Raw genomic sequence first — 27853 nt, 5'->3', positions numbered from 1 at the left:
TGAACCTGAGACATACACTGGAAGGGTGATTCCTTGCAACGTAAGTCAGGGTACGGGTAACATTCAAAAAGGAAGTCTAGTTAGTACCTTGGATTGAGTAGGTGCTCAAAAGGGAGTGCAAAAAAGAGCTATTAAGCAGGTGATAAATTCTGGGTATGACAGGAAGAAAGCACTGAATGTGTAATTATAAGCCACATTCTGCTAAGCTTCCATTTGTTCAGAGGCAGAAGTGTTTCCATCTCTTCTGAGTTGTTTCCAGTTCAACCATTTGTTGCTAAGTAAGTAAGGAAGTCCCAATTGGAAAGAACTAAATATTCAAAATCAAGCATGTACCAACTATTGTCTGAGAATTGTTTAGCACCCCTTGTTTTCTCTCCCAGAAGCTCACCTCTTTCTATGACTGTGGCAAAACAGCCAGGCATGTGGAAGTCTTCAGAGAGAAAAGGAACATGTTCCACACCTACATCTGGAATTGTTCAGAAAAGGAGGAGCAGAGCTACAGAGGTCTTCCTCAAGGGAGAGTTTAATTCAATTTGCCTTAATTGAAGCTGCACAAGCAAACTACAGAGTGTTTCTAGTTCTCCTGGTCTCAGGGAAATCTCACAGCATGCACTGGTTATATGAGCTATTGTATTTTATTTATTTCTTATTCTAAATGTAGGAAAGTATAATGCATAGTTTAACAATACATTTTCCTTGGTGGAAAATTTGGTTTAAGTACTATTCTCTCCTGGCCATTTACTTCCTCTGCTTGTAATAGCTTGTCATTCTCCCAGTTGCTTATGGGTATGGGCTGTGAACTGGGGCTGTGGAGTGGCCTGGGTTAAAAATCCTTAAAACAGGAGATTATTTTTTTTCTTTTCTTTTTTTCCTTTTTTTTTTTTTCCCTCTAGTTGGCATAGAATAATATGTTTGTACTTCTTGGCCTAAAATCTATCCCAGGTGAATACTGTGGCAAGCTAAAAATTCTCTCAGTGCAGTCCTGTCTAGTCTAATAATCTAATCTGCCTATTTCAATATTATACTTTGTCTATCATATGGTGCTTGAATACTTTGTCTTCTTGTTATAGCCTCTTGTTTTATAATGCAATTGAAGAATGACAGTAGCTATATAAATGTACATGAATCAAATCTTTTGTGGAAGTTACAGACACAGGTACTATGTGTCTAGTTAAATTCCATGCTAAGGTGTTAAATGAGTAACTGAAATGTGCCAGGGAGGTTCCTGTTTAAAATAATACCTATTTTAATATTTAGTTATTAAATGTGCTGGAATTTTTTTTTTTTTTTTTTTTTTTTTTTTACATTGGTAGTTTGTGTACAAAAAGCCAAAGGAAGAGGAAAAAGGTTTGTGCTCTAATGGGATTAATAGAAGTCTTTCAGACACTTAAGAGGAATGTGAGCAGTTCATCTGAAGGGCTGCTGCAGCTGTTTAATAAAAGACTCATTAAAAGCTATTTCATAGACACATCTCAGATTGTTTCTTCTCTGTACTCTGAGATAAACAATGAATTGAATTGTGCTGTTTTCCAGTTTTCTCTTATGGTAAAGCCATCAGCAGTTGAGTAGTTACCCTGATTTTCTCTTGCACTGAGCTATTCAGCACCAAGGGTTTAGAAGGATGTGCAGCACGTGGAGGTTTCATTTTCTTATTATAGTTTTATTGTACTGTTCATTTTTCTATCATGCAAAAGTTTTTGAACATGAAATAGCACTTTGGGAAAGTGGTATTTGAAGGAAAAAAAAATATTGTTTAACCTTTACTGCAACTCAAAATATTATGCTGCCACATTTTTGACAGTATGTCTGAAAGCTGGTGTAACCACTCAGCTGAAGGTCATTTTGAGTCTCAGGCACAGCATAGTGTAACTGGAGGGTGGAGCTGGACACCCAGGTTCTGGTCTCCCTCCAGCTGCTGAAGTTCCCCTTTCAAAATTGTTGCTTCAGGCTATTGCAATTGGTCTTTGCTCCTGCTTCTTTAAATTTTTTCTTTCCTCTTGCACAATGGAGTAGAATAATAATGAGGGCAATATGAACTGTCATACTCTTTTTTGAAAGTAAGCATGAGTTATATTTCATATTGTATAGAAGTAATTCCTTACACTATTTGAGCAGATCAAAACTGAAAAACATTTCCTGCAGATAGCACTTTGCTTTGCTTTGCATAAAATCACAAATCTGGGGCTTCTTTTCCATCTTTAGATCATGCAAAACTACAGATTTAGCTAGTTGTTTGGAGATCAATTCCTAGTTGGTAGTATGTTGGCACAACTCAAGTAACTCCTAAAAGCATTTAATACAAGGTCTACATATCATATTGCTCCTTCATTTATTTAGAATTAATTTTAATCTTTCATTCATCTTTAGAATTATTTTTTAATTCATTTTGCATAATGATATGTTGATGAGAGTGACAGCTAAATTATTTTGTGTTTTTCAAGATAATCAAGGAAAAATGTCATCTAACACTTTTGATCAGTTGTTAAATCTAAAAGTTGTTAAATCTTGCCTTTTATGAAGGAAGAACGCAAGGTGAAACTTCAAAAAAACTCGACACTTGAATTTGAGAGGAAAAAATATTTTAACTGTCCTGAGAAAAGGTGGAGTGGAAATTCTAATGAACAATGCCTTTGGACCATGTATCCTTGCTTTTTAAATCTATTGTAGAGTATTAAAATAATATTGAATTAAAATTGTATGCAATAATAAGTGGTAGAGGAGTTTTGAGAGGTGGGCTTTTGCTGGAAATTCTTCGAGTGGGGATGCCAAATGTGACTGGAACAGAGCGTCCACATGTTGGGCTTCTGCTTCTGCTGTCCCGCTCCCTGTATACATCATTCTTTCTTCACACAGCTCCTATTCTCCACTAGATTTAAATGACTGGGCATGTCTCAGTGGAAGCTATGCAAACACGTTTTATGCTTTACCAGTTTTCAGTCTTGATTTACCTGGGAAAATTCTGAAAAAAATGAAAGCATCTGCATCCTTCAGAAGGTTAACAATTAAAAGCAGCATACTCAGGTCAGGTCCTACAGGAAATGGTACTGCTGAGCCTGTGTGCAACGATGTACCTGTTATGGGACAGAGGACATGAGGCCAGCCAGGCCCATAGAGCAGGCGTGTTTAAATGGCACCTGGCAAGCATCTCAAAATGGCCCATTGACATAGGGACAGTTTGCAGGATAGGAAGGGAGGTATTCCAGAAGCAGCAGATGACTCCCACTGGTTCTGAGCACCAGCTGTGGATGCATCTTGTGCTCCATATCCGATGAAGTGTGGCTGCACAGTCCCCTTTCAATGGAGTTATGAAAGCTTATTGAGAAACATGTGCCTTACTATGTCTGCTCAAATATTTTGTTTTCTGTCCTGGCTTCTGAAGGGAACAACAGAAAAGCCCTGACAAAAAAATCCTGCTCACAATAACTGAATAGATGAGTTTTACCTTATAGTTAACAGATAAAGCTTGACAGAGACCAACGTTAGGCATGGAAGTTGAGGGGGGTTGGACAGAAGAGAATTCCTATGTCAGGCAACAGCCTATTTTGTTAGATGCTTTGCCTAATGTGGCTAAAGCATAGCAGTAATGTGGCAGTGACCTCCTGCCAAGATGGGAAAGCATCCCAGCTGTTGTGTATGTGTTGTGCATGTGTACACAAGAAGTTTATTAGAGGCTATTCACACTTCAGTGGAGCTTGGAGATTGCAGACTCTATTATATTGGTTAAATGAAGCATATAACATTCTATATTTCTGGTACAATAAATAGTCATCTATTTGTATTCATTTTCATGATTCTCATCTGTTCTTATTCCTTTGTTTTACTGAGGGCACATGCACATTTTAGGTGTTTTGGCTGAGCTTGAACTGTAAGCCCAAGGGACTGAAGCAGCTGAAGTGGTGCAGGAGATGCTACTTCAGTCTGGAAACAGAAAAAATACATTTGCTCAATGCTGTGTCAAACTGTAGGTAGCATTCATTAGGTTGAGCACAGTGCTTCAGGTACTTGGCAGCTCCTTTTGTACCTCAAAACAGTAAACCTGCATGCTATTATTACACTGTCTATGAGGAGTCTCTGTAGGATTGCTGCTTTTACTAAACACCCTACTGGATTGCCAGGAGAGAAGCATAGTTGGTATGATTTGAAGAGTCTTCTGGTGCTTTTGGTGAAACTAGTCCCATATTCTTACTGCGAAGAACACATGCTGGCATGCAAGTGACACTGAAAGTAGAGAAGTTCAGTTGTGATGTGGTATTTTTTGAAGCTGTGCTTGTTTCTGCATCTGATATTCACATTAGTTGGGAAAAAATAAATTACTTGCTCATGATTTTCTGAATATGTAGTCCATTAAATGTGAAGAGCAAGTGAAAGTTAATGTCAGACTTCAGTTTTAAGGGTCATTAAATAACTATCTTAGTAAACTGCTAAGTGTCTGATCCTTGTTAAATGTTACAACAGAGCATCCACATTTTTCAAAGTTCATTGTCTGCAATTGTGGTACCAGTTTTTCTAGAAAGTCTCTCAACTTTTAAGCAAGTAATAGGGTTTTTAGTTCAAATGAAATAAAACTCTTGGTAACGTATCTTGTTAGCATTAGCAATCTGTGCAATGCATTCATCAAGAGTGATTGTGCTTTAAGAATAAGAAAAAAGAAATCTGCTGCATATACTAGAGAAAATTTTTCAACATATTACGTTACATAGCTTTAGATTTCTGAAATTACTTAAATGTGGTCTTCAGGATATTTGCATTCATAAGGAATACTTGGTTATGCTTATTGCTTCCCTTTGCATTTCTTGACTGTCAAAACACAGTGATGCTTTTGAAGATTTATGGCAGATGCGTAATGAGATTGCTGACTGTTAACTGCAGCATTCAGAATTTGTTGGTGGAAGGAGGCGGGAAATTAAAAAAGAGGGAAGGCTATTGGGGTTTCATTGCAATGAAGACAGGTGATAGAACTTTGTTTTTAATCAGAAAGCCTAAACATAAATATCTTACATTCCAAATTAGAAAAATCTCTGCTCTTCATGCTATCAAGTACTCAAATAAAATCTTTCAGGAAAAATTATGGAGGTGTCAGATTGCATTCAGTTGAGCACAACGAATCACAAGAAAGGCCAGGACATTATACAATTTTTCAGTAAGCAAGTGTACTCAGTGTATTGCATACACTTAATTCAGCACAAATAATAGCCTTTAAAAAATAAATAAATTTAAAAAGTTAATGTCTGCAAGAACTATCACTTGTACACCTGTGTAACTGTGTAAGAGCAAAAACAGGACAGCAGTGCTGTCTATTGGGTTAACTACTGGGCTAACTAATTTGGTTTATTGTTGAAGAAAGATTTCAAAGGGTGACTTTTGCATTGTACACAGTAAATAACAAAGGAAAAAGCCGATCTTCTTTCCTGACCTTTTTGCAGTCAGCTAGTTGGGATACACCTCAGACTGAAATTTAGAGGAAAAAAACAACTGTCTCCCACTGAATCAATCTGGAATCTATTCACTTACTTGTCAGTGTTGATTCATGCACCTGATTTCCAACACTGTAGTTCTCTGTTCACTTGGTTTAATAGATTTTTTGTTTAGAAGCAAGGGTTTCCAATTCCATGTTTAGATAGTAATGTTCATCACAAAATTCAAATTCTGTGTCTCTATCTGTATGTATGAGCTGTTAGACATTTTAGAGGATGTGTCAGAATTGAGTGTTTTTTCCACATTTTGGTCCTTCCTGAGGCCTGTCCATAGAAAGCAAGCCACCTTTAACTGTGAGTACTGAGTAGGTTACCGACTGAGTTGAGAATCACATGAAATACTGAGTGAAACAAGGGATAAAGCCAAAGAAAGTTGCTGGATCTGCAAGGAAGATGATTCCCCTTATATTATTTCTTGATGCGGTACCTGCCTGCTACTCTCTTCCTCACTAGAATTTCTAGGGACCCTACTTATCAAACTTTGTTGAAGTTACTGGACTCTTTGAAAATACCCTAACACTTCTGAAAATCAATCTCGCGGGTTTGGGGCCTCATTTTAAAGTAAATTCTGAACATTTTAAGTCGTGGTAAATTAGCTAGCATTCATGTCTCCTAGGCAATTTCTGTCTCAGGAGATAGGGGAAGGATGGAAAAAAGGACAGGAGGAAAAAATGTATAGTTCCTTACTGTCTTTTCTTAAAAAAAAAAAGAAAGATTGCAGCTTTTCCCAGGCTGCGCACATGCAGAGGGAGCTCAGGAAATCCCTGGGAGTCCTGCCTAAGACAATTTTCTCGGTTGTGATGTTCTCTTTTATATTTTCCTCACAAAATGTGATAGAGGCAGTGGCTGAAACAAAGAGGTAGGGCAGTAGCATCCTCAAAGTGTATTATTATTCTTCATGAGGAAGGCTGTCTGTGAACCCTTGTTTGTTTGTTTGTTTTCTGTCACCCCATTTCAGCAGGTAGTGCCAGCTCACTCAGGGCCTATTTCAGTGGATCATACACATTAGCCACGTTCTAAAATACCCCCCTGCACCATATGCTACCTAAAGTATAATAATCCTTTAATCTTTCCGCTGCATGACATCTGGGCAGTTATTTGACATAATAGTTCATGTTGATTGTGCATAGCAGTATGTTTTGAAGGAGAGAAATGCCAAAGCAGTGGTGGAGAGATGCGGGTTTAGGAAAATGTCTATGGAACAATGCCTTGAGTCAGGGAAGACCTACTTACGTGTGGCAGGTGATCAACATGCCATCAACGGGGCTGTGTAAAATCTTCATATCAGAATAATATTATCTTGAGATAGACACAAAAAAGAATAGGAGGGTAAAGATAACTATCAGGACCCAAGTTACAGAAGCACATTAATATTTACTTGATATCTCTTTGTACCCTCTAGTCAGCACGACAGATGTATCTGTGCTTTTAGACATTATCATTCATTGAAAGAGGCAAAAAAGTCTTTCTCTCCCTCCCATCGCCGGTAATCTCAGATGTTTGCCGTGGATGGGGGAGGGGGAGGAGTGGAGAGCCGAGTGCTAGTGGGAGAAGAATGCAATTATCCCAAAGCCTCCTGACGGGCATCCACTTCTTCCTTCCAGCTTAGCTGCTCTGACCACAGGCTGGGGGCTCGTGGGACATGGACCAGATTGAAAAAGTGGAAGCAGACAGATGGTTATTTGTAATCATCATGTAAATGTAAATCCTGTAAAAATGTTTTCTTTCTAAGGACCTGAAAGCTTTTGTAGCGGGAAGCAGGATTAAGGCATGGACATCTAGCCTAGAATAACTTTAACCCTACCACATTCCCTCCTACCCTATAAACATTGTGGCTTTATCTCCACTTCACTTAAACAAATTGCTGGTGCCTCAGTTGAGGAAATTAATTCAGGTTTCCTTGTAATTCCCTGAGTTTATGAGCATCAGTTTGACCAAGGCCTGGATTTGGGCCTAAGCTGGCAGGTGCTGGTAAGCAGTTGCCTTGGTAGCGAGGACTTTTTTTCTCTCTCTCTCACCCTGGCAGGTGCATGGCCTGCGAGTGTTTATCTCTGCTCTGCTGTCGCTAGATGTGCTTGCTTACCATGACTGTGCTTGCAGGTATCTGTAAATGGCCATACAGGACTTTTCATGCCTTAAAGACTGACATGACAGCTCACAGACATCTAGCTTATTTGAGAAGCATCAGCCTGTTCAAGCTAATAAGAGACCGATTAAATTTTAATTAACTTTTGTCCACAGAAGTAGTCTAGGCAGTGTTTAGCTGTCCTTTCCAGATCTCCTGTCCCCTGGTGCCTTTCCAAACAGCGAGGTAAAGCTACCCAGAAGCTTTTGCTCTTCCAACACTTTGCCTTTTGAAACATGAGTTTGTTTGTGCTGCCATCAGGCTGGCAGAGAACAGCTCCCCTTTGCATCCCCATTGCTGCTGCTGGGGCAGCACAGCAGCCTCCAGGGTCCTGCTCTCCAAGGAGACCAGCTGCACTGCAGTCCCCGCATGGGCTGGCAGGGTGGGATGCCGGTGAGCTTTCTCTTTGGCATCCCTTTCTAAATGTAGGGTAACACCCATGCAAGTGCAAAGAGAGCTGCGTGACTTCTGTTAAAGCTGAAATGAAGCAAAATAAGATCATGGGAAAAAGGAGAGGAGCCTGATGGCAACCTTTTGCCACCTGTGTTGAATTTTTTAAATGTTGGTATTCATACCCTCCCAAAAAGGACCTGAGGAGGGGTGGATTCTTGAGCAAAATAACCTTTTGCCAGCAGTGAAGGCAGTGATCTGCTCAGGCGCACTAATATTTTTTTTGGAAGTATCCAGCAATTGTGGATAATTGGCTGAGGAATATTTTTGCTGCTCTCAAGCATTTTTCTGTTTTCACAGATGATTGTGCCATTAGATATGGTGGATGCACTAAACTGTGCTGCAATTTTTCCCATTTACTGTGCTAATAATTGTGAACTCAACTTCCAGTTGGTGCTCATTTCTTCTATAGCTTCTGTGCTAGTGGAGTGGGACAACAGCACTCACCAGCTTGTGCCCTGGTCTCCTCCTGCAAGCATCCTTTCTCTTCCCTGCTCCTTCTCTTTTGGGACAATGTTTGGATATGCTGTGCTGATCAAATTAATGCCTGTTGCTTTGTATAGTCATTGTTATATTGCATTAAAAGCACTGAATCACAGAAATAGCAGCCTGTGCTTTCTGCTCTTTACCTTGTCTTTCTCTCTGTTTTTATTCTTACTGTTTTCCTTCCTGTACTTGACTTTTTGTTTTTGCTCTCCCAGTACTTACAGTATTCCTTCTCTTCCTCTCAGTTGTTTTCTCTAGTTAATTTATATTCCACACATTTTTCTCGTATCTTTGTCTTTTTGCCCCTGCTTTATTTTTTCCCTATTCAATTTTTCTCCAACCATTTTTTGTTCTTCTCCAAAACACAGACTGCTTTTGATGGAAATAGTGAGATATATCTCTTCAAGATTCGCATATGTGCTGTGGTACAGAGCTAGATTAAGTAAACCCCATAGCATCAATTTTGTCTTCCATTCAAGCCATATTTGCAGTAAAGGAATGTGATAAAATCAAATCACCTCTTAGCCTCATATTCTGAGGCTGATTGGAACCTTACACAGATGCTGGGATAATTCAGAGAAAGTTAATGTAATTTGCCATGTATCACCCCAAGAAACAGTATTTGTCAGCTTCATATAGCAGTGTGAAATGTTCGAGGAAAACACTTTCCTCAATATTGCTGCCGGGAGTTAGTACTTAGAATTATAAAGTCATTATGTTGTGGGATCTGCTGATTTCCTGGGGATTTTCCACTGATGGATTTGCAGTGAAGTTCTCTAATTGTATGAAGAATCAAGCCAATAAAAAAGAATATATATATTTGGTGTAATAATAAGGGAAGAAATTACTGTTTATCAATCTGCTAGTTGTATGAAAGAGGGCATAGCACTGTCTGAAACTATTTTTTCCTCCTGTGTATCATAGTGATCACAAAGACTCATGAAGACGTTTCCTAAAATAGGTGGTTTTGTAAGACTTTTTTCTGGTTCATTCCGTGAAGTTATTGGGCTATTAGTTTTCTTGGCTTTGCAAAATGTTGTAATGCCAAATAGTCAACACGCCATAATCTTCAACATATAATTTTTGTGTTGTGCATTGCATAAGTTTTTTATTTCATTTGATCTTGAAACTAAATTCTATTTCTGTCAGTTTAATTATTGTGAATCAAAAAGGACATAAGTGATCTGTATCAACCAGAAATATTTTGAGATTTTAGTCTTTTGTTATCTGTTGGAAAAATGTATCACTTGGGTGTGTCACCTAAGAAGACTAGGTGCTCTTGCTGGAGCTGCATTTGTTGCCAGCTGGGTCCTATCACTTGTATGTTTCCAAGAGCAAGACCTGAATAGTCACTCTTTTTTTTGCTTTAGAAAAGGAATTAACTTCCAATTAATTTCCTCTGGGATCTGCCTGTGTATCTCAAAATGGGGAACAATAAAAGTCACCTCATATGTCATTATGAGTGCCACAAATACACAGCACGCTCACCTCACCCCATTCAGAGACCCATTCTTGTATGTATTAATTGTATTTTCTTCTGGCTTATTACAGAACAGAAAAATACTCAGTACCAAATGTTAAAATGGGGCACATTTTATTAACATTGAAAGCAGTAAATTATCTCTTCTTATGAAATGAGACTGAGCAATTTCTGCTGAACTCTCCCTGACTTGCCCTTTCTCGAGGATACAGTGTTTTCTAATTTCTCAGAGGGCCCTGGTTCCATTAAGGGCGAGAACTGTTTTAAAGCTGTAATGAAAGCCATACATAGCTGAAATTCAAGGAGGGGAAGTGCCCTAAATTCTATTTCAGTAGCTCATCTACAGCTATTTTCAGTTTTATGTTTATAGGAATGTCAATTAACCTAGAGAGTAGGACATACATGGAAGAATAACGATGAAGTGGGTATTATTTTAACACACGGAAGCCAGCTAGTTGGACCTAATCCTTGATTTACATAAGAAACTGGCCTTTGTTGTCTACATTCATTCTCAAACAGGTTGGTGATTTAAATACTCTTTCCTTTCAATGTCATGGATCAACACTGTACAAAGTTGCAGAACTAGTAAAACTAAAAAAACACAAGGAAGAAATAAATATGCTGGAAGCACACCACCATCAGCTCAGTTTCTCTCATACCTTTTATAACTGCTGGTCACTTCAGCATGTATTTGGTGATAATAATAATAACAGGAATAATAGCAATGCCCTTGATCAAGGTGTAACTCTACAATTCAGTATCAGTTGAATCACTTCTTTACCTAACTTTTGCTAAAGTTGGAGATCCAGGCAAGCCGCATTTTCCACATGTTGTATTGTTATGAAAAGAAATCCACATCAGACCTCCAGTGCCACTCTAGCAAGGATGGCAAGTGACCCTGTCAAGGTTAAAAAGACTAATGCGTGGCACTGATCTTTCTAATATAAATGCAGAGCAGTGTTTTTGTCTGGAGAAAGGAAAAAAAAACCATGTATGTGAAATCTGCTACCATCAGATAAAACATCATGCATCACCAAGTGATTTTATGAGATCTTTTCTAGTAAATATAAGATGCCAAGCCATCACCTAATAATAGTTGAGACTTGTTTGTTTAATATTGTTTAGTATTACATGTTATTGTTTATATTATATGTATCTGCATGTATTTTTTTCCCGTGTCATCACTTCTAGTAAATATTTTCCTCTTTCCCTCATTTATTACAATAGTGCTACGGGATGACTTCCGCCAAAACCCGACAGATGTTGTGGTGGCAGCTGGAGAGCCTGCCATATTGGAGTGCCAGCCACCTCGTGGACACCCTGAGCCTACCATCTACTGGAAGAAAGATAAAGTCCGTATTGATGACAGGGAAGAGCGGATCAGTGTGAGTACCACTCAGGGGGTTGTTTATAGCCACCAGGCACACACTGAAGCCTCAGAGCTGAGTGCAATAGAACTTAACAGCTTCATAGCTTTGCCTGTAGAGACTCCTTGGTACTGTTGGCAGTTTACGTCTCTGAGCTTTCCCAAATGAGGGGGGAAGGTTCTTTATTTCTTTTGGTTTCAGTCTCCAGCTCAAACTTCTTGAGTCTTGATTTGTGCAACCACTGTAACAGAGGTGCATTAGAGCTGTAGATTTGGTCATGTAAGGCAGTCTGTTAGAGGGGGGACTCAGTGGATGTATTTGAATGATTTGGCCTTACCTTTTCTAGATCTCAGTTCACTGAAATGAGCTATCAGTCCAGTGAATGAGAATATCAGATCTTATATCAGAGAGGTGTTTTGAATATTAAATCAGTCATATCTATGAGGTACAAAAATGATCTCAGAAAAAAACAAACAACAGCAGCTCAGGATGATATTGGTAATGTTGTGTTTAATGTAGTAATTGGGATGTGTACTCTAAATAAAGACTGAAGTTACACTTTAAAGAAGTGTGTAAATGAGTAACCCTGGTTGAATTCTGTGACAGTTCATTCCATGTACAGAATAAAGGAAGCAGAAATACCTAACTTGTCAAGTGATTAGAAATTGTATCATGGTATGTGCAAGCAAATAAGATAAATAAAAGGTGCCGGAATGTATTTAATTTCTAATTTCTAGATGCTTATTCCTTCAATAAAGTTTTATACTGGATGTAATAATATTTAACTCATACAGCACTGACCTTTTTTAATATGGAAGTACTATCAGGAAGCTTGTTTGTTTCTTTGGATATCCAAGGAAGTATTTCAAGCTAAACAATCTGGAGTCGTTGCTATTTGTGGGCCCTACTGTCTAGTAGAAGAAAGAGTGGCAGGGAACTGGTTATCATTCCCTGACTCTCATGTTTCTTTGGCTAAATTCCTAGCTTATTCTGAAGCACCCCACTGTCTAACTGAACAGTGTCTGTGACTTTACAAGCTGTAAATTTGTTACTTTATTTCTTTTGAATACCCTGCTGTTTCACTCTACAATCACCCTTTATAGCCAGGAAAATGTTAAGTCTTATGGGAATCAGGTGAATTCTCAGTTTGGACTAGATTCTGTCTATTTGCATCAAGAAAAAGACAAAATCTGTCTTAATCAGTACAGAATGAAACTGCTCAGACACCAGAAAAATAAAATTAACTACATAAAGCTAAGTAAAATTGCCTTTTTCTTAAGAGAGATGTCAAGGGTGCTTTACATATCATCATGCAAGAAGTACTAGTATGTTGCATTGCCAAAGAGGCAGCAAGTAACAAAATCTTTGAAATGCAAAGCATCTAATTAAAAATTAAGAACAAAATGAAATGCAATTGAAGTCAGTCAATAGGATAAAATGTGTTCTAGAACAGCTTAGGGATATTTAGGTATACAGGATTATAGTTTTTAAGCAGTACGTGTATTAATAAAATGTTTAAATGCCTTCGTTGTGGAACTTGCTGCCTGAAAAGGTAGCTTTTTTCTCATTTTTTGTTTATGTGAAGTTAAAAATATATTCCTTGTTTTGAAACAGATACGTGGTGGGAAGCTGATGATCTCCAACACAAGAAAAAGTGATGCTGGCATGTACACTTGTGTTGGAACCAACATGGTGGGGGAGCGAGACAGCGATCCGGCAGAGCTGACTGTCTTTGGTAAAACAACTCAAGCTTTTGTTTCATTTTCACTACAGATGTCATGGAATGAATTGACCTGGGTGACTCATCAAAATATGAGACAAAACAAGGTTAACAAAACACAGTAGTACTCCTTAAGCTGCATTTCACAGATTCTGAAGAAGACCAGGTTTCAAAGGCTGCAATTTATGATTATGGAGGTGTGATGGTTCAACATTTTCCTTCTAAGCACATAGTTTCAGTCTAATTGGAGGTCCTTGGTGATATGCATACACACAGAGGCAGTTATGCAGGACATAATTCTCTCCCTCACAAAATTGCCAAATGTAATTAAACCACTTCTAATGCAGTTGACGATTCCTGCTTAACAGAGATTTGGACCAGCATTGCCTATTTAAATAATTTCTTGTTCCTGTAGGGCTGTGAAATCAAACATTTATGGGAGAGCACAGAAGAGCTCAATTGATCAGTAAAAGATCAGTGGAGAAAATCTGAGATCAGATTTTTGAATATATAGAGATACTTTTGTCCTTTGTTTTTTAAATGGCATGAAACAGCTTTTCAACCTGTCAGCCAGCACATCTTTTAGGTTTGTTGGTGTTGCTGAATCACTACAAAAATTGATAGGTTTCCTGCATAAAAGAGCTTCCAGACCTGATGGGTGAGGCAAGAAGTTGTTGAGAACTTTTGCCCTGTGGTTAGGGTCTAGGGCAAGAATAGAGGAATAAGGAACTTAGAGCTGGATCCATCCTGCTAACTAGGTAAACACTTGCAAACATCCTATGGTCATGACATTTCTATTTAGTGTTATCAGTGTTTTTTTAGAAATTAGTCAAGAGATCTTGAACAAACAGAAGAAAATCAATAAGGAAACACCCCTCCACTGCTAAAGAAAACACATGCATACATACAAAAGAGAAAGACAATAGTGTTAATGTTCCCTCCTGATACACCTCCTTGATATACTTGAAACAATACCAAAATTCAGAGAATCACGGAATCACAGAATTGTCATGGTTTGAAAGGACCTCTGAGATCACTAAGTCTAACCATCAGCACAAAAAATCCCCAAAACCAAACCAAGCAAACACAAACAACAATTAACACTCCACCAAAAAACACCCACAAAAACCTCCAAAGCCTCAGCCACTAGAGCATGTCTAGAAGTGCCATATTTACGCGTTTCTTGAATACCTCAAAGGATGGTGACTCAACCACATCTCTGGGCAGACTTTTCCAGTGCCTGACCACTCTTTCAGTATAGAAATTCTTTCTAATGTCCAGTCTGAACCTCCCATGATGCAACTTCAAGCCATTTTCTCTGGTCCTGCTATTATCCACTTAGGAGAAGAGGCCAACACGCACCTCACTACAGCCTCCTTTCAGGTAGTTGTAGAGGGCAATGAGGTCTCCCCTCAGCCTCCTCTTCTCCAAAGTAAACAACCCCAGTTCCCTCAGCCGCTCCTTGTATGACTTGTTCTCTAGACCCTCCACCAGCTTGATTGGTCTCCTCTGGACACACTCCAGCATCTCAAAGTCCTTATAGTGAGGGGCCTGGAGCTGAACACAGTACTCAAAGTGCAGTCTCACCAGTGCCAAGTACAGGGGCATGATCACTTCCCTACTCCTGCTGGCCACGCTATTCGTGATGCAGGCCAGGATGCTATTTGCCTGCTTGGCCACTTGGGCATACTATTGGCTCATGTTCAGCCAGATGTCCACCAGCACACCCAGGTCCTTTTCTGCTGGGCAGCTTTCCAGCTACTCTTCTCCAAGCCTGTAATGTTGCATGGGGTTCTTGTGACCTAAATGCAGGATGTGGCACTTGACCTTATTAAATCTTACACAATTGGTCCATCGATCAAACCTGCCCAGGTCCCTCTGCGGAGCCTTCATACCCTCAAGCAGATCAACACTCCCACCCAATTTGGTGTAATCTGCAAACTTACTGAGGGTGCACTCAATCCCCTCATCCAGATCATTGATAAAGATGTTGAACAAGATTGGCCCCTGATGGACACCAATGGTGACCGACTGCCAATTGGATTTGACCCCATTTACCACAACTCTCTGGGCCTGGCCGTCCAGCCAGTTTTTTACTCAGTGAAGAGTACACTTGTCTATGCCATGATTCACCAGCTTTTCCAGGAGAACGCTATGGGAGACTGTGTCAAAGGCCTTACCAAAGTCTAGGTAGACAACATCCACAGCCTTCCCCCATCCAATAGGCATGTCATATGGTCATAGAAAGAGATCAGGTTGGTCATGCAGGACCTCCCTTTCATAAATCCATGCTGTTTGGCCCTGATCCCTTGGCGGTCCTGCACTGGCTGTGTGAGCTCACTGACTAACTCTTCCTTCCAAAGAAGACTTCTTGTAATTCCAGTAAGAGTTTCCACAGAAATTCTAAGGTCCTTTTCTGAAGCAAGTGCTCCTTATTTTTTCACCTTCTGCCTCATACAGTGCACTGGAAAACCCAGTCACGCATATTGCCATCTGTGTTTGCACGTATGTGCAATTCAGCATTTATCTGTCTGCTTTAAGAAAACATTATGGGATTCACAAAAGGCACAAACAAGTTTCTGCTAGGCAAGATCCATGAGTTACTGAGGATTTGTTGCTTTCCAGCATTACAAGGCTGTACAGGCTTCCACTCCACTAAGTTTATTGTGGATTCATGGAAGCGTATGACTTTTAAAGAACTAGTATACTTGCAAAAATAGACAGAAAGGATCCCTATAAAATTATTATGTCCTTTGCAGTCAATTTGTTGAAGTTGTGCCTTTATACAGATGCGAAAGACATGACATATCTTCTTCATCAGTTTAAGCACTGATAATCTCTGGTAATACTCCCTGTGGATAGCAAGCAGGTTGCAGACCTAAACTACAAAGCCTTAAGAAATCATTAAGAAAAGAATTTGTTAAAAATCATTGAACTGTAGGAATAAAAACTGAAATATGCATGTAATCTCATATCCTGCAGAGCTACAAAAAGTACTAGGTTTTTCTTGATATGTAAAATATTACATAGCCCATTACTATATTCTGATTTTTTGTACAGAATTTAATCATAGCAATCAACTCGCAAAATACAATCTAAGCCTATTTTGTGAATACTGAACAAAATCAGCAATACATTAAATTAGATATTTTACTTCTTCATAATTGTGTTAAACCCCCTAAAGAAAATTGTATTTAAACTTCCTTTCCTATCTGTGTATCTTTCTATCTAAAATTCTCCTCCTCTTGAGGTATTTCCTTCTTCATTTCCTTTTTGCTGTGTAAAAATAGCATGCAGAAGGCAGGCACTCAGGTTACGATCTGCTGTTTGACAAGGCGGTTCAACTGTCCTGTGCCAGTTTCTTGGCTGCCACCTGCCCTGAAGTGCTCTGTTGGTGTGTTGTCTCACTGTGTCCTTGTTAGTCCTTGTCCATTCTGTACAAAAAGAGGTGGCTTGGCTTTACCTTCCTCTAGCAGAACAGTTGCATTCCATTCCTGAACTGGAGGCAGCAGCCCGTGTGTGGGTGGGTGCATGCACAGGGCACTGGAGATCATTACCCATGATATTTCCAGGAAGCAATGTATCTACTGGACAGTCCAATCAGTCTAAGCATGCACAATAAATCCAATAAATCCAGCAACTCTGGGAAACATCAGATGGGCTGTGCATGTTCATATTGACTTTACTGAGCACAGGCAAACCCATGGATCATCTGTTAAATCCACAGCCTTCCTCTAATATGACTCATGGGCTTGAGGAACGTGGGAATAGTGCACATGTTGAGAAAATACACTAAAAATACACTTGCAATGCTTCTATGTTATTCATGTGCCCAACTTCATCTGTTTTGAACCTATTTTAAAATGGGCTTTATAATTAAAATGAAAATATCTTAGCTAAGAGACTTAGAGAATTTAATAAAGTGGATGGCAAGACTACAGCTGGTGCTGATTCTGGAGAGGAATACATATTAATTAGCTGATTATTAATGCCTCTATTCCTAATAACAAACCCCTGAACCCTTTCCAGAGTGTGAAGGGGACCTTACTAAACATGCTGCTCTGTAGGAAAGGGAAATGTTTTATACTTGTTCCTTTCCAGAAATCAGCTTGTTACTTTTGGCTTTGCAAGTTTTTCTGTAATACCTGAAGGTCATTTCTGCATGTGACTCTTGACAGATCTCTGACTCCCTATACAGCAAATTTAGCTTGAGGCATTGGCTCTGGAAAAACTGAGTCAGTGTGGTGGTAACTGGTGGCCTGAGGCAACTGCATGGAAGCCTAGCCTAAAAGATTAGACCTTTCCTGAGTATAAAAAACATGAAATAAAATGGGCAATAAGAAGCTTGGAAAGAAGAAGGAGGAGAAAATGAAAGTTTCTCATGTGCAGGACCTATCCGCTTGGCTGTGTACCCATTCAATAACCTTTGCTGAGAGACAGTTGTGGATAATACATGTAAGACTTTCACAAAACAAGTAATTTTTCTTTTCAACCCTAGTTTTGAGGCATTGCTACAGCATACTGTTAGTGTCGATGCAGATTGCATTTCATTTGTTCCCAAGTCATGATTCTTCTACTAGCTGAAAATTGCCAAACTTTCACAGTAACATAGCATAAAGCAAACTGATTATATAAGCAGTGCTTCCCCAAATTATTCCTGTTTTTGGAATATAACAATGATGCATAACATTTTGTTAGTTTTCTCTTTCAAGCACTACTACTAGTTTTGCCTTTGTGAGGCTTCAAGGTGTAATGTTGGAGTAAAGCCAGAAGACAGGGTCTGTCACAGTCTCAAGTTGGCCTTTAAAGGAAGTTAAGTAATCCATCTATCCTAATATTCACAAAAAGAAGCAGCATTGTACTTTATTATTATGGACACACTCTTCGAAAGGCCAAACTCAGAGTAAGTGATACAAATTAGACTGCTTTGCTTGTGTTTGGGCTCATAGCCGTTGGCTGTCCAGAATTAAAGCAAGATGCAAAACTAAAACAGCTTTATTCCGATCTGTAAGAAAGCTTAGTTTGTAAACATATAATATGGAGCCAGAAGTTAAATAAAGTAAGGATTGCACTTGAAGTTAGCCTTTTATCATTTTGTTACACTATTACTCTGTTCTCAGATAAGTTTTCAAGTTGTTTTAACTATTTCAGACTCCTTTTTCTTCTTTTGGACTTAAAATGGTATGTTTGAAGAGAATGTACAAAGGTATAGCTTGTATATTGATTCTGAAGCTCAGTGAAATCAATGAAAGCCTTAATACATCAACTTCAAGAGGCTGGCATCAAGCAGTGGAAAAAGATATATTTAGAAGACCCTCAAAAGAATATAAAGCATAACTAAGAAGAGTACAAAAATGTCTTAAAAGATATATCAATTCAGACATATTAAAGATTGTTTTGGATTAATCTTTGATTTTAGCTTTAGTACCTGAACCTTTTTTCAGCTAATAAGGTCCTGTGGGATGAAGAGGTTATTTTTGTCTCATGCTTGAAGAAGTAGTTGTGTTTGATGTTCTCTGATTGTCAGGCTGAAAGAGATTGTGTAGTTCCAGAAACAGTGTACTGTGATGACATGATGTTAGGGGAAAAAAATCCAAAAATCCCTCAGTGAAGACTCTGTGGCCTATTTTACTTTCCTGAGCTCTTACTATGTGGAAGGCCTTAGCAAAGAGCCTTGTTCTATTGTATCCGGGAAATAGTCCCAGAAGCTTTCCCAGCCACACAGAAAATGTAGCAAAACTGGGTATACATTCACAGTTCAAGATAGAAAAACTAGCAATGTGTGTGTTGTACTTCAGAGCAAAGCTCCTCCTATTTTTCTTTAAATCCTTGAATTTCTCACTTGCAGCATACTAATGGCAGTTACTTGTTGGCAATATTTTTTATCCAGATACTTGACAAGTGGCATTAAGATAATGATACGGCTGTTAAAAAAGGGTCTGATTTGATCTCCAAAGTCCCTACCTAATGCTAATTACCAAATTCAGTAAAAACTGATGTTAACAAGGTTGTAGATGTGATATAAAAGGAGAAAAAAAACATTGACAATTGATAAAAATAATTCTACTTTATTTGCACATGCCTCTTCACAGTTCTCTGTGCCTGCACTGTTCAAGTTCTTTCCATCTTGTTTACTGCTTAGAGTGTAGAAGTTTGCAATGTCTACACAAGTGCTTATTTCTCAAATGAAAAATGGAAAAGTGCCTAAAAAAAAGCAGTGGAAGAATGTCTTTAAATATAAAGCCATCTCCTTTTGCAATTGCATTTTCATGTATTTGACCAACATAGGTAAATTTAGTGTGATCCTAATATCCTGTCTTCTTCTCCACCTTCATTTTTGGCAGAGGGCTTTACTTATTCCGATCATGTTGCAGTTAATGAAATATCTACACTGTTGGCAGCATTCTGAAGTATTTCTTTACATCAGAACACTGAAGTGAAAAAAGCTTTTATTTTGAACTATTTACTATTAAATGCCTCCCCAAAACCTTTTAATTTGTGTTTTACTACTGCTTTCAAGAGCACAAAAGCGTTTTAAAAAATTATGCCTTCTCTCCAGCAAAGATAGAGAAAACTGTTCTAAATCAGATTGAGCCTCTACATTATGGGGACCATCAAATCCTTCACTCTAGCATTTCCTTCAGCAGAGAAAATATATTAAGGTAGTTAGGATCATTTTAATTAGATTGAGGTCCTGTATATGGCAGTCTAACTTTTTGAGGAACAGAGAAAGGGCAGTAATACATCTGAAGGTCATCTGAGCCTCTCTAACAGACTGTGATACTCAGACTAATTGTTAAATAGAAGAAAAATTGAGTTCTAGGGTGAATTTGTGTCAGCACCCAAAGCAAGGAAAGGATTTTCCTGTGTTTCTGGTTAGGGTCTGTTCTGTAAGTATTATTGCCATGCATATCTCAAGCAGTGCAACAGATTGTAGCTGTGTGTCCAGATTGTATTAACAACCCCCTTTTATAACTGCAAGCAAAGTTTATTCTGAAGTTATAAAGGTCACCCTAATAATAGCACAACTGGTTGACATGACATATAACCATGACCTATTTTATAGTTCTCTTCAGAGATTTTTAATATTCATCAGAGAAAGCCTGCAAAGTGGGTATTTTATTTACTCAGTGAAAGCTTATAAAATAGCTATATTAATTTTTTTTTATATATCTATGATTTTGATTTATTACATTTGCTTGTTGTTTTTCAAATATATTCTGTTCTGGGTGCTGTTGACAGAGTAACAATGTTTAATTATACCACAGGGCTTTATTTCTGGGCAAACCATTAAAAAAAAATAAAAATAGAAGATTTTTTCTTGAGGTTAGCTCTGAAACTAAATTTGACCTGACTGTGTGAAGAAACCTCCTTTATTTAGCTTGCTTGGGCAAGCAGCTTGCTGTCTCTTGAGAGCTTAACATTATAAGCAAGTTATGCAGGTGACTCAAACCCAGTTAATCTCACATAAAGGATGTTAATTGCATTAGCAATGGCATTCACTCTGATCACTTTATAGCTGTATAGCTATTGGACATACTCATAGGATCACCTGAGTGATACAAGTACAGGAGAAAACATGAGAGAGAACTTGTTCTTTCCTGATTCACACTGTGCAAAATGCAGAGAAGGTGGAAAAAAAGGAATCAGCAGTTATTGGTATTTTTATGTCCTTGCTAACTGGGATCTGTAGTTAATAGCTATTTAATTTCTAGCAAGTTCTTAACTGTTTTGGAAAATACATGGTTTGAGAAGCTGATCTGAAACAAACATGTATGTATACTCCTAATTTGCCTTGATGTGGAATCAAGTGATTTACCTAATGACCTTTGGGCTATTTACTCTCTCATCATCTGGGTTGTCCTCAAAATATGATAGGGATTTATTTTTTAATCTCCTATATAGAAGCATTTACAGCCACAAGTAGTGATTTCATAAAAATGCATACATTAGTTTCGTAGCTGTTTAAAGGCAGCTTTTATAAATACCGTCTAACATAATTTTTATATGCAGACCAGGCCAACATGCAGGCACATACAGAGTTATTTAAATTCAAAGTGCATGAACCAGGGTCTCCACATTACTTACAAGGATGCTCATATGGCTCTAAACTTCTTGGTTTAGGATCATCTCTTGAAAAACAAATACCAAAATGTAGACAGTATTATGTATTAGCTCAGAGCAGGGGTTAGCTCTTTTTTGGAGAGAAGTTGTGATTAAGACATTGTTGCAAACTCACAGAAAGCTTCATTAGGTAGTTTTTTTCTAGATCCACATAATTACAGAGAAGCCAAGTGCATTACTTAGCATTCAGGTTAACAACTAATGCTTTTTTTTACTTTGTCCAGTTTTAATAAGTTTGACAAACTAAAAGGCTTTATCCAAAATATTCTACGCCTCCTTGGAAAATTGATTTTACTTTTTTTTTTTTTTAATTCCCCACATAATAAATTCTTCTCTAAGATTCTTGAGATTTACGCATTTTGGAGGTGAGAGGAGTAATTGGAGGGGAAGAATTTGAAGGAGAGGAGTGAAGGAAGCTTTTTGTCCAGAGAAATGCAGGTACTTCATATTGAATAAGAGGGTCCGAAAATTTGATGGGAAATAGCTACACTATGCCAGAGATGTAATTTTTTTAACCTTTCTAAAAATAAATAAATAGATAAATAAATAAATAAATAAGAATCTATTTTTATGCCAGAGATATCAAGTAGAATGTAGGTCTGAACAGTGTTTTCCTGGAACTGCACTGAGTTCCTGTTGATGTCACTTTCCTGGGATGATGCTCGGTTACTTCAACTGATTTTTCTTGTATTAATATTGTGGATGGGCTATATCTGGGTGGCACAGAGAAGCTCCAGTTCAAATGTAGTTCAAGTACACAGTGGAGAGAGTCAGTATCCTGTGAGTTACGAAGAAGTGAGAGGCATGGATAGTTGGAAGGAAGACTGGACTTGTGATCTTGCTGGGTTCCAGCTGTGGAAAGCAAGGAGCTAGGCTAGGGGGAGGAAAGTTGTCTAAGAAAGCAGTCAGCAACTGGAAAGAGCTGGCATACTTAGTGGCTGGAACAGAAAGGGACATCTGCTGACCAAAACACAGGTGAGAGTAGGTATAAACCTGGATGGAGATGGGGAAGGGTCAGGAGTTTGCATGCACAGGGAAGGAAAGATCTGATGAAGCACACTCAGGACAAGGAGCTGTAGTGAAGGTTATATATGACTTGTACACCCACTTGAAACAGGGAATAAAGACTGGGATTTCAAGGTGCAGAGAGACACTAGAACTTAATGTACTTGTCCAAATGCTGGAACCTGCAGGTCCTGGGCAGGATGAGGAATAGGACAAAAGCAATGTCTTGGAAGCAATGGGGTGAAGAATCTCCACCTCTTAGGCATGTTTTTATCTGTATAATCTGGAAAATAGATTATTTAGCATGTCTGTTATTCTGCTGACAAAGTAAGTTTTTCCCTGACAGTAGGTCCCCCTGCTAGCATAATGGAATTCCTATGTGATGCAATCATTCATTTACATAATTATTAACAGGTGGGCTGTGTTCCTTTTTTCTGACTTAATATTCTGATCTGTGAAAGTGATGAACAATTTATCAGCTGCAACTGAATTAAATGGAAGCTGAGCTTAGAACACAGAAAATAAATGCTAAGTTAAAAAGAAAAAAAAAAAAAAAAAAAAAAGAAAAAAAAGATTGGCACTTTTGTGTCTCAGGTTGATCATTAAAATTTAGCAGATATTTTTTACCTTGCTTTCTTGGATCCCTATAACACTTCAGAGAGAAGCTATGAAAATAAGTGAATGGTTTATGAAGCATTAAGATAGGTGTAATGGAGGTCAAAGGGAAATTAATAATTCTGTCTTTGAAGTGAAGTTTGAGTAGTATGACAGGAGGCCACCCACTAAATGCTACAACTGAAGCAAAATATTAAACACCTGTTCATTAAATGAACACCAACAAACTGGAGATGTTTGGGGAAAAAAATATGTGATCGTATAATTGCAAGCAGTCCCATAAAGCATGACAAGAAAGGGAATGATTAAAGGGCATGCAGACAGCCTTAGTTCTGGCACTTCTGCCATTGAGGTGTGTGCTTGGTTTTGCAACCTTATTAATGTTCTTTGATTTTTATTTTATTTGGCTATAATAAATGTGAAGAGCCAACCCATAAACTCATTTTTGTAGTTATCAGGACAAACTATCTAAGTCAGAATCTGGTATTGCTTACATTTGTGTGAATTTTGAATAATTTTTTAAGTGACATCATATCCTTCAAGTAGCTGAGAATGTAATATGAAATGTAGTGTGTAACCGATTTTAAATGTCTTCATAATAAATCCCTGTCTTGAGTGGAAATACTGCTTCATATAAACCCAGTCTTATAATGGTTTGACTAGCATAAATAATTTATGACAATAAAAGTGTGGTATGGCTTAGAGGGGACAGAACAAAATTTATGCAATCCAAAGGCAACTTGGAAACTAACCCCAGTGACATCCTTTCAAATTAAATTACCGGTACTTTCAGTTTGTACCAGTGAAACTGAGATCAGATTGTGTCTCTGCATCTGGATTTTAAGCAGGCCTGTACAACATTATGATGATTAATAATATTTGTAGCTGTGCAGGCTAACATAACAAGGGTAAACAGAACTTATTATTTGGACCTTAATTTAGTTTTCCATGGTGAAGGTAGCAATGGGGATCAGGGAAGCTCTGACCTCTGTACTGAGGTCCACAATTGCCTGACATGCATAACATGGAGTTTACATTTTACTCTGAAATACTGAGATATTGACTTTTGCCAAAGGCAGGCTATCTCCATTGGCCCCTCTTATATCACTGGAGCAGGCAGGAGCTTTTTGATCACTCTCTGTCTATGTAGAGGTGCAGAGCCAAAATCTTCTTAAGAAAGGGCACAGCCTTGGAGCCTTGTTGGCTAGTGTGGCAGGTGGGTAGCACACGTTTCCTTCTGGTGGCACTCAGTTCTTGCATGAGGGACAAATGTGACAGCCACCTCCTCTCCAGCCTGGCAGTCATCTTCTGGGCTTTTTAGGTACATCATCAGTTCCACTTGTCTGAATTTGTGGAGCTCAGCCTCCTTTCTTTGTTCTGTGAACTGGTAAAAAAAAAAAAAAAAAATGCTGAAAAGTCAAAAGTGTTCATTTCAACCTGCTGACTCACTAAAGAATTTTAATGTCTCTTTCAAGAACGGCCCACGTTTCTCAGGCGACCGATTAACCAAGTGGTGCTGGAGGAGGAGGCTGTGGATTTCCGGTGCCAGGTGCAGGGCGATCCCACACCCACAGTCCGATGGAAGAAAGATGATGCAGACTTACCGAGAGGAAGGTGAGAGCAACATTCATGTTCCCCACACTTTCTAATATCAATTGTTGAGTAATGCTGGAATCACTCCCTACTACTTTGTGTTTGTTGTTTGACATTATGGCCAAGATTTATTTCCTGTATTGCTGGTCTTTGGTACTACAAAACCTGTTCCAGAGCCAGGTGAGCAGGGAAGCCCAGTCTGGGTTGAATTGTCCAGGTAATGGATTCCTGTGGAAGGAAGAAAAGTGATGCATGGGTATTGTGAGCATATGGATATTCACTGAATCTGCTGGAGAAAATAAAGATGTTTTAGGAATGTACTAGTAATATAGCCTTCATAATAATGTGCTGATATTAAAAGAGAGAAAATTTGGCTGCAGAATGGCAGAGCTGCTCTGTTGCACTAGCAGGATGAATTAGAAACAGAGCTCTGTGGTGAGCTTTGCTGGCTCTTTGGCTCATGTCTGTTAAGCCTCGGAGACAAACATTTCTCTTGAGAAACCAACCAACCAAACTAGCAGAAGTTGAAATCTGGAACAGGCCCCTTGTGTTCAAGAAAGATTCATTTAGTCTCGAACAAACAAGAAAAAAATTCCAGAGTGAGCAGGGAATGACAGTGTGTCCTATAAAAGGACATTAACTTCTCTTGGGCTCCTTTCAGCTAACAGAACAGAGTTTGGTCCTTGCTTTCTAGAACCATTTCTAGTTTTGATACCGAGTTATTATTATATTAAAAGATAATACAGAATAATACATAGATATAGATTAGATATAGATATAGATATAGATACAGATATATAATACAAAGAAATAGATCTGGGAAAAGGAATGACAGCCTAGGTCTCCATACCCCAACCAATCCTTCTGGCCCTGTGAGTCCTGATTAATATTTGCACAGTGCTTTTAATTTCAACAACATACATGAACAGTGTGCTTTATTTCTCCTCACCACAGTTATTTGTTCTTTTCCATCAGTGTTGGTTATTCTTGGAATGTTGCTGATGGAATTTGAAGAAAGAAAAATTAAATATCTAACTCTTCTGATCTTCAAACTGGATAGCTTTAAACACTGGACTTACATAGGCTGGCTGCCAGTGTTATTTCTGCTCCTTCAATCACAGTCTTAAAAGAAGAACAGCTGCAGTGGTGTTTGTGGCTAGTTGGTGTCAATATGTATTGAGTCTGCTGTGAGCACACTAATAGACAGGGCCTAACTAAAACAAGTTGGACATTGCTGTTTGCTTTCTTAATCACAGCATATTTTACATCTTCAACCCAACAACGTGAAAAATGTTATCTGGCAGTCTTCGTCCACTTGCTAAATATGACGTTCAGTGTTGCATACACTTTCATGAAAACTAATGCCAAAATTCCTCAAAGTCATGCAGCATTTAGTCACATTTGCATCCTGGTTTAATATCTTTTGTTTCTCAATTCCTGAATCTTTAACAAAACCCCATATTTCAAGTTGGGGAATACTCATTTTAGTTTCCACATCCTCATCTCAGTAAGATGTCCTTCATGAGCATGCAGTTATTCAGTTCAATATATTAATATAAAGATACATAATCTAGAAAAAAAAATCTGTGTATTTTGGACTTTTGGATGGCAGGATAAATTTTTCTCTTTGCTTGCTATTTAACTGTGCATTGTAAAGTAGCCCATAGTACATAGATTTTGCTTCTGTGATTTATTCTTACTGTTGTGCTATTTCTGTTGCTTTAAGTCTTTTCTACTTCTAGGTCTCATAAGCAGAAGCAATAGATGATGAACCAACAGTACCTTTGATTAGGCAACACCTTTGCTAGGTTTTTTTTAATTACTATGTTCCTTTTTTATATATCTTACTCTGAAAAGCACAGTACTGTGTGCTTCAAGGCAATTTTTTTTTGTTAATTTGTTATGTATTTCTAATGAAGAAGAAATGTAACAGGAAGCACAGGAAGTTTTCACTGGGCTTTTAACTAAAAGAAGAGAAGGTTCATCAGATACATTCAGGTCATAATGAACTTAAGGCTCAGAAACTGTTCACTATGTTTTGCAGTCTTTTTGTACTGCTGTTTAACATTTCATTAATTCTCTTTTGGCATTTTAAAATAGAAAGTAGGGTTATGTCTTCATTTATGTCTGCTTCCCAGAACACCAGAGGAGTGGGTAGAGAAGGGGCAAGATTGCAGAATCTCATGCTGGAGACCACCTTGAGTGATAGGAGACTACCACCACCCCTGCCCATGTAGTGGGTTACCACCACCTGAGCCACATGGATTGTAGTCATTTAATAGAGTCCAACATCTACACTTCATAAGCAAATCCTCTGGTGATCAGGACTGTATGTTTTATTTTCTAAAATTTATCTTTTTTATAGCAAGATAAGTGAGCAGTCTTCACTGTTCAAAAAGTGGAAATTTCCAAACAATGATGCATGCCTATTCAAGACAGATAAACTTAGAACATCTAAAAGAAAACCATTTGTTTTTTTCTGTATTTTTAAATTCAAGCACAGAAATTTTCCCAGGTATAGTCTAAATGAATGCATGGATGAGAAAATTGTAATACAGCAATTTTTACAAATTTAATACGAGAATTTATAAGTTTTTCCTCCTTGATGAAGTGAGTTGTTGGTTTTTTTTCCTTTTTTGAGGTAAAACTGTAATTAGCTTTCAGCTTCTGAACTCCTGTATTTTAAGCATTTAAACATCTTCAGTGAAATATGAAACCCTCAAGGAATTCCTTTTTAAATTCTTCCTACTTGCATAAATCCTTCTGAACAGATCTGTGCAGCTACTTGTCTTGTAGCTTTCAATATCAATTTCCTGTTTCTCCAGCTAACATTGTTCTTTACACATCTGGCTGGTTTTATTTCTTCAATAATTTCATTTTGGCTTCATCCCTACATTACAAGACAGTTATAGTAGGTACCTGTTTCAGCAATTACTCCAAATTTTTAAATGTGACTACTGTTAGTTTAGCTTTCAAAAGTGTCTCATTCAGTGGTAGCAGAGTGGGGTAAACTGAATTTTATATGCATTTTGTTTCTCTAATTTGCTCCTGGTGAATGCCAGAATCAGTGACAATGGATCCAAGGTCTTTCGGAAATCCTTCTCTGTTTTTCCATCTTACTTCCTTTTAGCTTTTTTTGTGACATGTAAAAAAGCAAATACAAGAGTAATCACAGTAATTTCTGGTGTCAAATATAAACAATATTGCTGCACCAATTGGTGTGTTTGGTAATAACTGGAAAATAATTTCTGACTGTTACAGTTTTAATTATACAAGACCTTGGTAAACTGTAGGCAAGCAACTTCTAAAGAAATTACTATATTTCAAAAAATGACTACTTAAAAAAATTTCATTTGGCCATTTTGTTGACTTGTCTATGCAATTACCCAGAAATTTATCAATACCTGTGATTTA

At 38.1% G+C, this 27853-nt stretch overlaps 1 protein-coding gene across 12 annotated transcripts in view; it reads left to right on the top strand.

The window, feature by feature from the left end:
* The window catches only part of ROBO2 (roundabout guidance receptor 2), a 470138-nt gene that overhangs the window by 306647 nt on the left and 135638 nt on the right, over nt 1-27853 (top strand). For all 12 annotated transcript variants that reach the window (XM_051629335.1, XM_051629326.1, XM_051629284.1 and 9 more), the window contains exons 3-5: nt 11243-11400; nt 12997-13117; nt 24322-24460. In XM_051629335.1, coding sequence (XP_051485295.1) covers nt 11243-11400; nt 12997-13117; nt 24322-24460 — 418 coding nt within the window. The remainder of the gene's footprint in view (nt 1-11242; nt 11401-12996; nt 13118-24321; nt 24461-27853) is intronic.

Source organism: Apus apus, chromosome 1 (genome assembly GCF_020740795.1).
Source record: "Apus apus isolate bApuApu2 chromosome 1, bApuApu2.pri.cur, whole genome shotgun sequence".
Lineage (NCBI taxonomy): Eukaryota > Metazoa > Chordata > Aves > Apodiformes > Apodidae > Apus > Apus apus.
The sequence above is the reverse complement of the archived record's forward strand: the minus strand, read 5'-3'. Positions and strand labels throughout refer to the sequence as shown.